The sequence below is a fragment of the Camelina sativa genome, chromosome 1 (genome assembly GCF_000633955.1).
Source record: "Camelina sativa cultivar DH55 chromosome 1, Cs, whole genome shotgun sequence".
NCBI lineage: Eukaryota > Viridiplantae > Streptophyta > Magnoliopsida > Brassicales > Brassicaceae > Camelina > Camelina sativa.
Genome location: NC_025685.1, coordinates 21,280,245 through 21,292,902, shown reverse-complemented (window position 1 = coordinate 21,292,902; position 12,658 = coordinate 21,280,245). Strand labels below are relative to the sequence as shown.

Genomic DNA, 12,658 nt, shown 5'->3' with positions numbered 1-12,658 from the left:
AAACCGCCTAGCTTTAAAAGATAATAATGACCCGAAGGGCACGCAATGATCCACGCGGTCGAATCTGAACCATTCATACACTGTCTAAGCCTTTAATCTGGACCGTCCATCATTTCTAACCCTATAAATAAACAGAGACGAGTCATTTCTTGTGGTTATCTCATCACCGCCTCCATTTCTAAAAGCTTCTCTTGCTTCCTTCGCTCGTCAACGTTCCTCTCAGTTCTTGCTGCTATGGCGACGACTCCGATCCTTACCGTTTCTAATTTTCGTAGAGATCCTCCCGATCTGCAAATCCGTGCCCTGTTCTGATCGAGATCTGATGGTTGACGACAGATCTGACTCAGATCTCGCTTTTTTCTATTGGTAAATCTCATCTCCTTTCACCTATAACTTCTCTTTATGATCGTTTTATTGGAATTATGGTTACGTAATCGCGAGTATTGTTAATTCATGATCAGATCTGGCCTTGGATCGTCCTTTACGGCTACATCAGATGTGAGATATGTGAATTGGTCACGTTGAGGCGCTGAGATCTGGGATACAAAGAGACTAATCTGTTTCATAATCTAGCGATTACCAGGCCGTGTGTGTTTGGATTGAAGTGAGTTTAGGGTGTATAAGATGTGTTTGTGGATAGGTATGGTATCCTGGATTGCATCTTTGTCATCCGACCTTTGCCATGTCAGGTGCGCTTGCATGGCAGGTCAAAAACTGATGCTCAATAAAAAAATACGTTTTGTGGGGTATTGGAGAAGAGATCGCACGGGTTATTGTTTTTTTTTCCCGGGATCTCTTCTCCTCTGTGTGTCTTGCCTCTGCTCTCTCTCTCTCTCTCGTTCCATCCCTCTTTTCATTTACATACTCGTAGATTCTTTAAAAAAATCGATCATAAGCAGAGACTATTACTTAACCGGAGCCGTGGGCGGTACCTTGTCATCTTACCCAACACTACCGAGTCAAATCAGGTACTCATATATTAATTTGGATACTCAATTATCATCGTCAGGTACTCAGCATTTGAATGAACAAATCTTGATCTGAATTAGTTGTAGTTTGCACATATTTACATCATGGTTTACCGGAATTGCAATATCATAATTTGTCATTGTCTAATCTTACAGTATCGTATTATATAATTGTCAATCGTCGAATATAACATTACATAGTTGTGCCTGAGTAATATTCACCTTTTGAATGATTTGGAACTACGATTTGAGGAATATGTAGTCTCCTTCGGTACCGTTAGTTTTGGTACTAATCTCCTTGTACAAGTGTGTAAGTTAGAAGATATGAAAGTATTGTAGAATATTAGGATTTGCCCAAGATTGTGTGCATCTGTAACCACCCACTCCCTGTAGAAGTGGAAGGGATAATTTTGTCAAAAATAAGCAATCGACATTACCCGACCCGTTTGTATTAAGGATCCGCGTCCTCTCTCAAAAATAACCCGGTTTCAACGTTTTTGGGCTTCGACTCTGATTGATTCAGCTTCTATGAAATCCACTACCTAAAAAAAGCCTAACCCATTAGATATTTGATATTAAACAAAAACCTTAAAATTATCCATCATAATCTCAAAATATCTCTTAGTATTATTAACAAAATCGCAACTTCCCTAAACTGAAACTTTAATATTCGAAACTTTAAGACTATATCACCATGTCAAGCCTCAATATTCGAAACTTTAAGACTACATCACCACAACAATCAAGATCGGGTAACTATACAAATCATAACCAACTAATAAACCAAATTACCTTAATCATCGCTTCATCCATCAAATTACCAAGATTTAATACATCATAATCTCAAAAAATCTCATAGTATTATCACAAAAATCCAAACTTCCCTAAACTCAAACCTTAATATTCGAAAAAATATTGGAAATTAAAAGAATCAAAGATATTATGCTTGCATACGTGAATCACCTATAAATATCTCATCAACATATACGGTAAAATCTTCACAAATTCATCAATTCTCGAGTCCAAACAAAGAAACTTATCTTCCAATTGTTGCTTCCTATGCTTTCCTCCGAGATGTCAAGCCTTTCAAAACTTCCTGGAAAGTGCAAGTCCGTGTCCTTCATACATGGAGAACATATACAACACAATTTGGTGAATCATTTGATATGGTGCTCGCTGATACTCAGGTAAGTACACAGAGCTATTATTATTATGTACAAAATCAAACAATATTCAAGTTAATATTATCTTACAAACAATGTCATTTTCAGGGAACAAAGATTCATGCTACAGTGAAAAAGAATCTGATGAATCGGTTCGAGAACAAGATCACTCAAGGAGAATGGAGATCTGTTGAAAATTTCGGGTTAAGTTTTGCCGGTGGCAAATTCAAACCAACTGGTCATCGATACAAGATGAGTTTCATGACTCAAACCGTTGTGGCAAGGATAGATCCTCTGTCTGACGAGCCATACCTATCTCTTTCCCGATTTGATTCTGTAATATCCGAGAACCTCAACCCAAACTTCCTAATAGGTAATCGTATGAATAACATAAAGTTTTAAATATCTCTTCAAAAGTTTATGTGTCTTCTGACAAATCCGGTTATTTGTTAACACAGACATTGTTGGTCAAGTGGTTAATGTTGGTGCAATGGAGACAATAGATGTTAACAACAAGCCAACAAACAAGATTGATGTTGAACTCAGGGATGAAAGGTATATAACATTTTAAATGGCGATCTTTAAATGAAAACTCTTGTTAATGTAAAATTTTTGTTATTCTTTCAACACAGTGATGTAAGGTTAACATGTACTTTGTGGGGATCATTTGCTGATCAAATCTACGCTGCATGTCAAGACATCGATGTGGAAATGGTGATTTGTCTTCTGAGATTTGCTAAAATCAAAATCTACAATGGTACGTGTCTATGCGTAAATGAACCAATGGAAATTTTCCTATCAAGTTTTGACTAAATTATTTTTAAACTGCTATCGTAGATGTAAGGACGATAGCAAATGCTTTCAATGCATCACAACTTACAATAAATCCAGAGTATGGTCAGATTGTCGAGTTCAAGAATAAGTAAGTATAAGTAATTATGTTTTTTTGTATTTATATAGTAGTTATACAGTTTTGAGAAATTAATAACTTGAATCTTTTGTTTGTCTAGGTTGCCAAATGATGGTCATGCTCTCACTTTACTTGAGAGCAAACCAAAACGTGAGCTACAGTTAGCAAATAATGGAGAATTCTACGCTCAACATGTGAATGGGACCATCCAAGATATCTTGAACTCGATTGAGGTATCACTGTGAACATTGTGGACTTAATTAATCTAATAGATTTATATGTCATGTGTGAAGTACACAAGTAAAGATTTTTTATTGATTGTAGGTTGGTAAGGTTAAGCTGATATGTACTAGTTACGCCATAGACTGTGACTGGGCGTGGTACTACATTGCATGTAAAAAGTGTAATAAGAAGGTTTCCAAGGAGAAGTCTACTACTAATGGAAATGCATTTGTTACACAGAAACAGAAGTGGCAGTGTGATACTTGCCATGCACAAGTGACTAATATCTTAGCAAGGTATTAAAGCAAACTACTCATATCCTTAATATGTAATCCATTATCACTCTAATACATAAATCGTTTAGGTTCAAAACACATGTCAAGGTGATGGATCAAACAGGACAGATGAAATTAATGTTTTTCGATAGCCCAGCTGTTGAGATTGTTGGTTGTACCGCTAACAGTCTAATTGAAGGACCCTTTGATGAGGTAATATGTCTTTAGTTAGACAATTGTTCTTTAGCTGTGTAAAATTGTGATAAATATTTAAAGGGCTATCGAAAAAAATAATCTTTACAGATGGAAGATCTAGAAAATTTGCCAGCAGCTATCAGGAATTTGGTTGGGAAAACTTACCAGCTTCTGATAAGCATTGAAAACGACAACTTGTGGAATGAGTTGGATACCTACAAGGTTTCAAAAGTTCTTTCCAAGGATGGTACTAACGATGATGATGTGACTGAGCTGTCTCATGGTGGAGATAATCCAACTGATGATAGCACCGGTGATCAGGTATGGGCAATTTAACATTATCTTATAATATGATTTTGTAAAATTTAGTTGATTGAATCTCTGTTAGGTAACCCTACTACTTACAAGTAGTGAAGAAGCCTCTGAGTCTACCACTCCTTCTTCCAATCGATCAACCGGTGATTCAGTTGTTCCTCTAGATAATGCTTCTGCTACGAAGAAACTTTGTTTGGATCACATCAAGGTTGTCAACATAAAACAGGAGAAGCTCACAAAGGGTGAGATTATAGCATAGGCAAAGACGGCTACTGCAGGGATGGTAGAAGGAGTCAATGGGGCTACTTACAAGAAGAAGTGAGATAATGAATCGGTCATTGGATCATTGGAATTTTAAGTTTTAATTTTCTTTCAAGCACTAAATAAAGGATCATATTCTTTGGAATCCATCGAGAATAATATTTGCTATAGGTTTTCTTTTGTTGTTGTTGTTGGCCTTACAACTTAATAAAATTATTACAAGGCATATTTGGTTTATTAAATTTTTGGAATGACACTATTTTCGAACTTTCCGGATTGAGTTTTATTATAACCCATTATAAATGTGAATGTTATACACCGTTGGGCAATTGTTATATCTCTATATAGGTAGAACATTTATAACTTATATATACAACTAAATCTTTTGAAAACATTTTCAACCATAAAAAATTATAGTTTGATTATTATAAACAACAAATTTTAAAAATATTATTATTACTATAAAATGGTTACTAATATTATAAAAGCATAATAACAATATTTTATCTGCATAATTTCCTAGGTTTATGTGATAATGAAAATATAGGCTTACGTTAATATGAGAAAATTGTACCTTACAATATCTACAAAAAAATTGATGAATTTTCTCAAATAAATACTATACCATATTCATATCAATATACTCTAAAGAAAAAATGGAATACTCTTAAATATATGATACATTAAATAACTTAAATGAAAATATTATTACCATTTCAGAAACAAGAAAATCACTAACAAGACAGCGAAAATCTTTCCATACTATGATTTTATTTATGTCTACATCGATACGATCCTCAATTACATAAACTTATTCCTTCATTTACGTTCAAAATGCATATAGGATTTGTTAGTTATTCCTTCAACTATTTTTAATGAGATAAATAGCAAGAAAAAAAGAAAGTGACGGATGAGGAACAAGAGAGATTTGTCAGGAAATGGATTTGAATGTGGAAATCGACAGAGTAAGAGGAAGTGTCCTACTGAGCCTACTACCAGTGATAACGTGTTCGTGAATGAGAATTCTCATGCTACTCAAGAAAAAGTTGATAGTGTCAATGTGAAAGGGATTTTTGGAAGGCTTTTTACAGATTGAACTAATTTATCTCATGTTCCTCTAGAAGAATCAATCTATCCAACAGGAAACAGGGGTACTCCAAAAAATATAGGTACACATGAGAATTGGTGTTTACCTCAAATCTTTTATTTTGTATGAGAATTGTGTATCATAAAAGGTTGTCACTCTTCCGGCAATGCAATTCTGTCTTGTAGGAAAAGAGAATCTTGAAAATCAAAACAACAATTTCTCACCAATAACAATCCGACAAAGTTTTGGTTCAGTCAATAACAACAGAGAAAAGTTATCAACCTGTTCCTATTTGGATGGATCCTATTTGCAAAACAGCAGTAGTGTTACCCCATCTTCAATGTGTATGTTTCCTACTGTATCTGATACAAAACATGTTATTGTCTTTGAATCTTATTTTAGCAATATAATAAGCATTTACAATCAATAGGTGAAGGAGTGACAATAAACTGTGTTGAGAACTACACACCTGTCAAGATAAACCAATCATATGCAGATCCTGGTGATGTAGATTTCTTATCCTCCATTCGTAACAGTTCTAAGAAAGGTAAAAGTCAGTCATTATTGGATTAAATTTCCAACGTATATGCTCATTACACTAACCTCATTTCTAATAATAATATTATTTGATTCACCAAACAGTAACCAGTTCCGTAGCAGAAGCATCTAATCTCTCTCTGGTGAATATACGACAATCCTACTGTCCACTAGGAACAACCGATCTTATTGAAGATATAAGAAATGAAGCTATCAAGTGTAAGTAAATAATATCATGTTTATTAGGATTACCATGTTCCCAAACTTAGCTGCCTAAACTTTTTCCTCATCACCAGCAACTTTTGAAGAGGAAACACACACACGACCCCTGTTACATTGACCAGAGAAAAGTCATCATTAATTACGAATTTATTTGAGACTTCAGAAAGTACTATTGTTGACGGTAATCTTTTTGGGACTTCAGAAAGTACTATTGTTGATGGTATGTTTAATAACATTCTTTACTCAAATTTCTATAATTTTAGTAAATGGGAAACTGATTATAATATTTTTCACCAGATGTTATATCAACAACTAAAGCCAGAAGATCAAGTTGTCAAAGCCAAAACAAACGTACTTCAAAACAGGTTTTAGAAGACATTACAAACCAACCTGATAGAATTAGAAGACATAAGCCAAGCTGGCCAACACCAAGTAAGAGTACAAAACCTGGAAAATATTTAAACAGTTAAGAGTTAGTATTATTAATTATTATTCAAACATCTACATACTAATGATGCAAAACTTTGAAACACTCAGATGTACCAGTAGGAAATGTAGTTAAACAACCACTCAAAAAACAAAAAAAAATTATTCCACATTTGGAGGAGTATATGGAAAACACCAATTATGCGTCTTCAACCAAAGGTAAGCTGTCTGAAATTGTTTAATAATTAATTATGCGACCTCATCTATTTCACTACTAACTAAATTACGATAATAGGTGAGGATCATTCAGATTATGAACAGGAATTCAATGTTAGTAGTCAAGAAGACACTGTTTCAGAAACTTCACTGTCCAGCAGTGAGATCACAATAGAAACAGATGTTGCATTTACGGTAAAAAGGAAACAACGTAAAGGTTTCAGTGTAAAATCATTGTCTTCTGGTGGCACGTTAACATCTAATTCAAAGGGTAAATCTTTGGCTCGAAAAAGACAAAAAGTATTATTCGTAAAAGTACAAATCTGAATTTATTTAACTTAGTGGTTTATATTATATTATATTTCAATTTGACTTTTGTAGGGCATGAAAGTGAATATTTAGATCATGGTGATCCAACATACAAGTGTTGTTACTGTGAAGCTATGATGTGGTATGATGAGCGACTAAACAAACGAAGAAGAACAAAAAAACCAAAATTCTCCCTCTGTTGTTTACAAGGAACTGTAAAAATACCCTTTCTAAAAAAAGCACCATAGCTAATTAGGGAATTGCTTAGTAAGGATGATGCACTAAGTAGGCATTTTAGAGAGAATATTAGAGCATACAATATGCTTTTTGCATTTACTTCTCTTGGTGGTCAAGTCGATCGATCCATTGAGAAGGGAAAAGTCCTAAGCAATTCCAGCTACATGGCCATAATTTTCACAAAATTGGAAGTATGAAGCCAGAAGATGGAGATTACGCCAATTTTTCACAGCTATATATAGTAGATACTGAGAATGAGATTGAAAACAGATCAACTATAATGAGGTATGAAACGATCAACATTCAACTTTTATTTTTTTTGTACAATCGTATCCTTCACAATAGGTACTACTGTGTTTTAACAGCTTTCTACTGATAAACGGTTTTATTTAATGAAATTTGTGGACAGCAAGGGTAAAAAATCCGTGAGTGTCAAAGAGAGGAATAGTATAAGAAAGGAGTTCATCGCTAAACTTATTAAGATGCTGGATGAAGTAAATCCTTATGTTGATGCATTTAGACAAGCGAAAGATAAGTTTGCTGCTAATGAAGAAGATAAATTTCATATGCGCATCATTAGTGATCGTGTAGGTAAGGATGGGAGAACATATTCTATGCCAACAACAGCAGAAGTTGCTGCATTGATTCCTGGTGATTTTCGCCCTGAGATGCCTGGACGTGATATAGTTGTACAAGAAAAGAATTCTGGAAAGCTACAAAGAATAAGTGAAGTGCATGTTTCTTACTTGGCACTATAATACCCTCTTATTTTTCCCTATGGTGAAGATGGTTTCAGAATTGGAATAGAGAAAGGGTTTAGAGGTGACAACCTAGATACAGAAAATAAGTTTATTAGTATGAGACAGTGGTTTGCTTTCAGAATCCAGGAAAGAGAGAATGAAGCTCAAACTCTCCTAAGGTCTAAGCGTCTATTCCAACAGTTCTTAGTAGATGCATACACGAGTCTGGAATTAAACAGGTTGAAGTATATAAAATTTAACCAGTCTAATCTAAGATGTGATAACTATGCATCTTTGGAAGCTGCGGCCGAAAGTGGAAACTGTAACATGGAGGAGCAAGGGAAGCAAGTTCGAATACCAGCTTCTTTCACCAATGGACCTCGCTATATGTTGCAGGGTTATTATGATGCCATGACTACATGTAAACAGTATGGTTTCCCCGACTTATTCATTACATTTACATGTAATCCCAAGTGGCCAGAAATTAAAAGGTACTTGAAGAAGAGGAAACTGGGTTCAGATGATAGACCAGACATTATGTGCGGGATATTCAAGATAAAACTTGATTCTCTTATCAAAGACTTAACAGAAAAAAACATCTTTTAGGGAAGACTACAGCTGGTGAGTTTTTTTTTATGCTTTATTTTGATATTATCTGTATTTAATTTACTAACATAATGTTTTAAATTAATGCAGCAATGTACACTGTTGAATTCCAGAAAAGAGGACTTCCTCATGCGCATATCCTTCTATTCATGGATCAACGTTGTAAATTGCCAACAAGCGATGACATTAACAAGATAATCTCTGCTGAGATTCCAGATAAAGATGAAGATCCAGAACTATATGAAGTTATAAAGGATTGCATGATCCACGGACCATGTGGTGCGGCGAATCCAAACTCACCATGTATGGTTGATGGAAAATGCTCAAAGTTTTTTCCTAAGGAGTATGTTGAAGATACTACTATTGGCAAAGATGGATATCCAGTATATAGAAGGAGAGCATCTACGGTTTTTGTAGAGAAAAATGGAATAAAGTGTGATAACAAATATGTTGTTCCTTACAATTGTATCCTATCATTGCGCTATCGGGCTCACATCAATGTTGAGTGGTGCAACCAATCAGGTTCTATCAAATACTTATTAAGTATATTAACAAGGGACAAGATCGTGTAGCTTTTGTGATAGAACCTACAAAGAAAACTACTTTAGACGATAATGGTGTCACCAATATTAGTAACAACTCAACGGACGCAGGATGTGGTGATGCTTCTTCCTCTATAAATCCCGAAGAGAAGAAAAAATATGAAGTAAAAAATTGGTTTGATTGCAGGTATTTTTAAAATCCTTCACTACTCAATTCGAAGAATATACACTATTTAGATATTGTGTTGTAAAAAACTGAAAGTTGATTTCATTTTTTGTAGATATGTTTCAGCTTCTGAAGCAGCTTGGAGGCTTTTTAAATTTCCAATACAGTATAGAAGTATACCAGTAATGAAACTTCCATTCCATCAACCAGGAAAGCAACCAGTTTTTTACAAAGGCAAAGATAATCTTGAAGATGTTTTGGAAAGAAGAACTAATGTAGATTCTATGTTCATGGCCTACCTCAAATTGAATAAGGTTTGTGAATTTGCTAGGCAGTTCACTTATGCTGAATTCCTAAATATTTCACTTGGGATGGAAAAAAAAACTATGGAAGCTTAGGGAGAGAGGTTTTTCTATAGGAAGGATTAATTATGTTCCACATAAGATGGAAGCAGAATATTACATGAGAATCCTTCTTGGTATAGTCACTGGTCCTAAAAGTGATGAAGATATTAGAACTTATAGAGGTGTTGTGTATGACACATACAAAAAAGCATGTTGGGCGCGTGGTATTTTGGAAGATGATCATGCCTATATAGATAGTATTATTGAAGCAAGTCAGTGGTTTTTTGGACCTCAACTGCGCAATTTATTCACTATGATGTTGTTAGATGGTTGTTTATCAAGACCATAACATGTGTGGGATAAAACTTGGGAAGTATTATCAGAAGACATTGAGTACAAGAAAAGAGAACAATACAATAATCCAGGTTTGGTATCATTTAAACATCTTACAGTTTTTAATTTCAAAAAAAGACAGTTAAGCAAGTTTTATTTTTGTAAAATAGTTAAGTGACTGATATCTAATTATTATGTGCAGAATTGAATTTAACGGATGATGAGAAGAAAAATTATACTCTCCACGAGATTGAAGAACTAATGTTAAGCAATGGTGGAACTCTAAAAGCATTTGACGAGATGCCTAAGCCACCTGACATAGATGTTGATCATTCCAACCGTCTCATTACAGAAAAGAAGAACTACGATCGTGATTATTTGAAATCAAAACATGATGAGTGGGTAAATAAGATGACATCAGAACAAAGAGCAATATATGATAAGATCATGGGGGCTATTCTGAAAGACAATGGAGGAGTGTTTTCTGTATATGGCTTTGGAGGAACAGGGAAAACTATTTTGTGGAAAACTCTGTCTGCTGCTGTTAGATATAGGGGATTGATAGCAATTAATGTTGCATCAAGCGGTATTGCATCTTTGTTGTTGGAGGGTGGGAGGACTGCACATTCAAGGTTCTGTATCCCTATTAACCCTGATGATTTTACAATGTGTAATATCAATCCTAATTTAGATCTTGCTAACATGTTGAAAGAAACTTCTCTTATCATATGGGATGAAGCACCAATGATGAGCAGATATTGTTTTGAGAAATTGGATAGGAGTTTGTCAGATATTATGAGAAACAATGATAATAAGCCGTTTGGTGGAAAGGTTGTTGTCTTTGGAGGTGATTTCAGACAAGTTCTCCCAGTTATCAACGGTGCTGGTAGGGCTCAGATTGTTCTAGCGTCTTTAAATTCATCATATCTCTGGGAGCATTGTAAGGTTCTAACTTTGACAAAGAACATGCGTCTTATGTCAAATGGAGTGTCGGAGAACGAAGCAGAAAATATCAAGGAGTTTTCTGATTGGATATTAGTTGTTGGTGATGGGAAAATTGCTGAGCCTAATGATGGGGAAGCTCTAATTGATATTCCAGATGAATTTCTAATCAAAAATGTTGATGATCCTATAGATGCTATAAGCAGAGCCGTGTATGGAAATTTGGAAATATTGCAGGAGGAAAAAAATCCCAAATTTTTTCAAAGCAGAGCTATCTTATGTCCAACAAATAGCGATGTTCACACTATAAATGAAAGATTGCTTGAAAAGCTCGAAGGTTAGTATATACTAAACACTTCCTTATTTTACTTTGTTTGACATCTTTTACATATTGATTATATATATATATATATATATATATACAGGAGAAGAAATGGTCTACTTAAGTGATGATAGTATTGACCCTCAGGATATCGAATCTTTAAACAACCCAGTCTTCAGTTCTGATTTTTTGAATAGTATCAGACTATCTGGATTGCCAAACCATAGGCTACGGCTCAAGATAGGTGCTCATGTTATGTTATGGAGGAATATTGATCCTAAAGGTGGTTTATGCAATGGTACTAGATTGCAGATTACTCAGATGGGGAACAATGTTCTGGAAGCTTGCGTTATTACAGGGGATAGAGTTGGAGACAAAGTTTTGATACCAAAAGTCATGATAAAACCATCAGACACTAAATTGCCTTTCAGGATGAGGAGAAGGCAATTTCCATTGGTTGTGGCTTTTGCAATGACTATAAACAAGAGTCAAGGACAATCACTAGAAGAAGTTAGATTGTTTCTTCCTCGACTAGTGTTCTCTCATGGACAGCTATACGTAGCGTTGTCAAGGGTTACATCTAAGAAAGGTTTAAGAGTTCTTATAGTGGATAAAGAAGGGGAGCCCAAAACGCAAACAATGAATGTTGTCTTCAAAGAAATATTTCAGAATCTTTGAAAATAATGATGGATGGTGAGTTCTCAATATTTTTAAAAGCAATATATCTATATTTATATCTATATATTATTCGGAAATATCTCTATATAATCTCTGTATGTTATGTAAAATTCTTTTTAGGTTTTTGAAGGGACCAACAAGTGGAAAAGATTTTAGGAGTTACCATATCGTGCTCTACCGACTCATACAAGGAACCATGTTTGGCTACAGGTTTATGAAACTGCTTAAAAACGTTTCCAGTTTTTTATTATTTCTGTTGGATTTACATTCTGGAATCAAATCTTATCATAATAAAGTTTTTCATAGTTTTATTCATGTTAAATAAATTCATGTATATAATAATGCAGTAGTTAGTGTTCTAGAAAACTAACCTTTCAAAACTAAGGTCGAAACGAATTTTGTCAATCATGATGAATTTTCCTAGAATTTGGCTCAGCAATATTATGTGATGTCAAACAGGTCACCTACAAAGAATATAGCAGGTAGTTAGTATTTCAGTAGACAAAATCAATTACGGGGGGGGGGGGGAGAAATTAGCAATATTTTTCGAATACAGAGAGAAACCTATTAATAATAAATTAGCAATATTGATAAGAAATTAGCAATATTCTTAGAAATTATGAATCTATAAACAATTCAGTA

General features: G+C 34.5%; 2 protein-coding genes and 1 long non-coding RNA gene across 3 annotated transcripts; all 3 read left to right on the top strand.

The window, feature by feature from the left end:
• On the top strand, nt 185-707 carry LOC109132196. Its single transcript, XR_002037445.1, has 2 exons — nt 185-366; nt 462-707. It is a non-coding gene; the product is annotated as an uncharacterized LOC109132196 (long non-coding RNA).
• On the top strand, nt 2,135-4,307 carry LOC104710372 (replication protein A 70 kDa DNA-binding subunit B-like). The gene is made up of 10 exons (XM_010426953.1): nt 2,135-2,155; nt 2,240-2,504; nt 2,590-2,686; nt 2,764-2,888; nt 2,969-3,053; nt 3,142-3,274; nt 3,366-3,559; nt 3,628-3,751; nt 3,842-4,054; nt 4,122-4,307. Exons 1-10 carry the CDS (start codon nt 2,135-2,137, stop codon nt 4,305-4,307), a joined length of 1,443 nt encoding a protein of 480 aa, XP_010425255.1.
• On the top strand, nt 9,842-12,016 carry LOC104710362 (ATP-dependent DNA helicase PIF1-like). The gene is made up of 3 exons (XM_010426945.1): nt 9,842-10,013; nt 10,277-11,228; nt 11,536-12,016. The coding sequence occupies exons 1-3, from the start codon at nt 9,842-9,844 to the stop codon at nt 12,014-12,016; spliced, it is 1,605 nt and encodes a 534-aa protein (XP_010425247.1).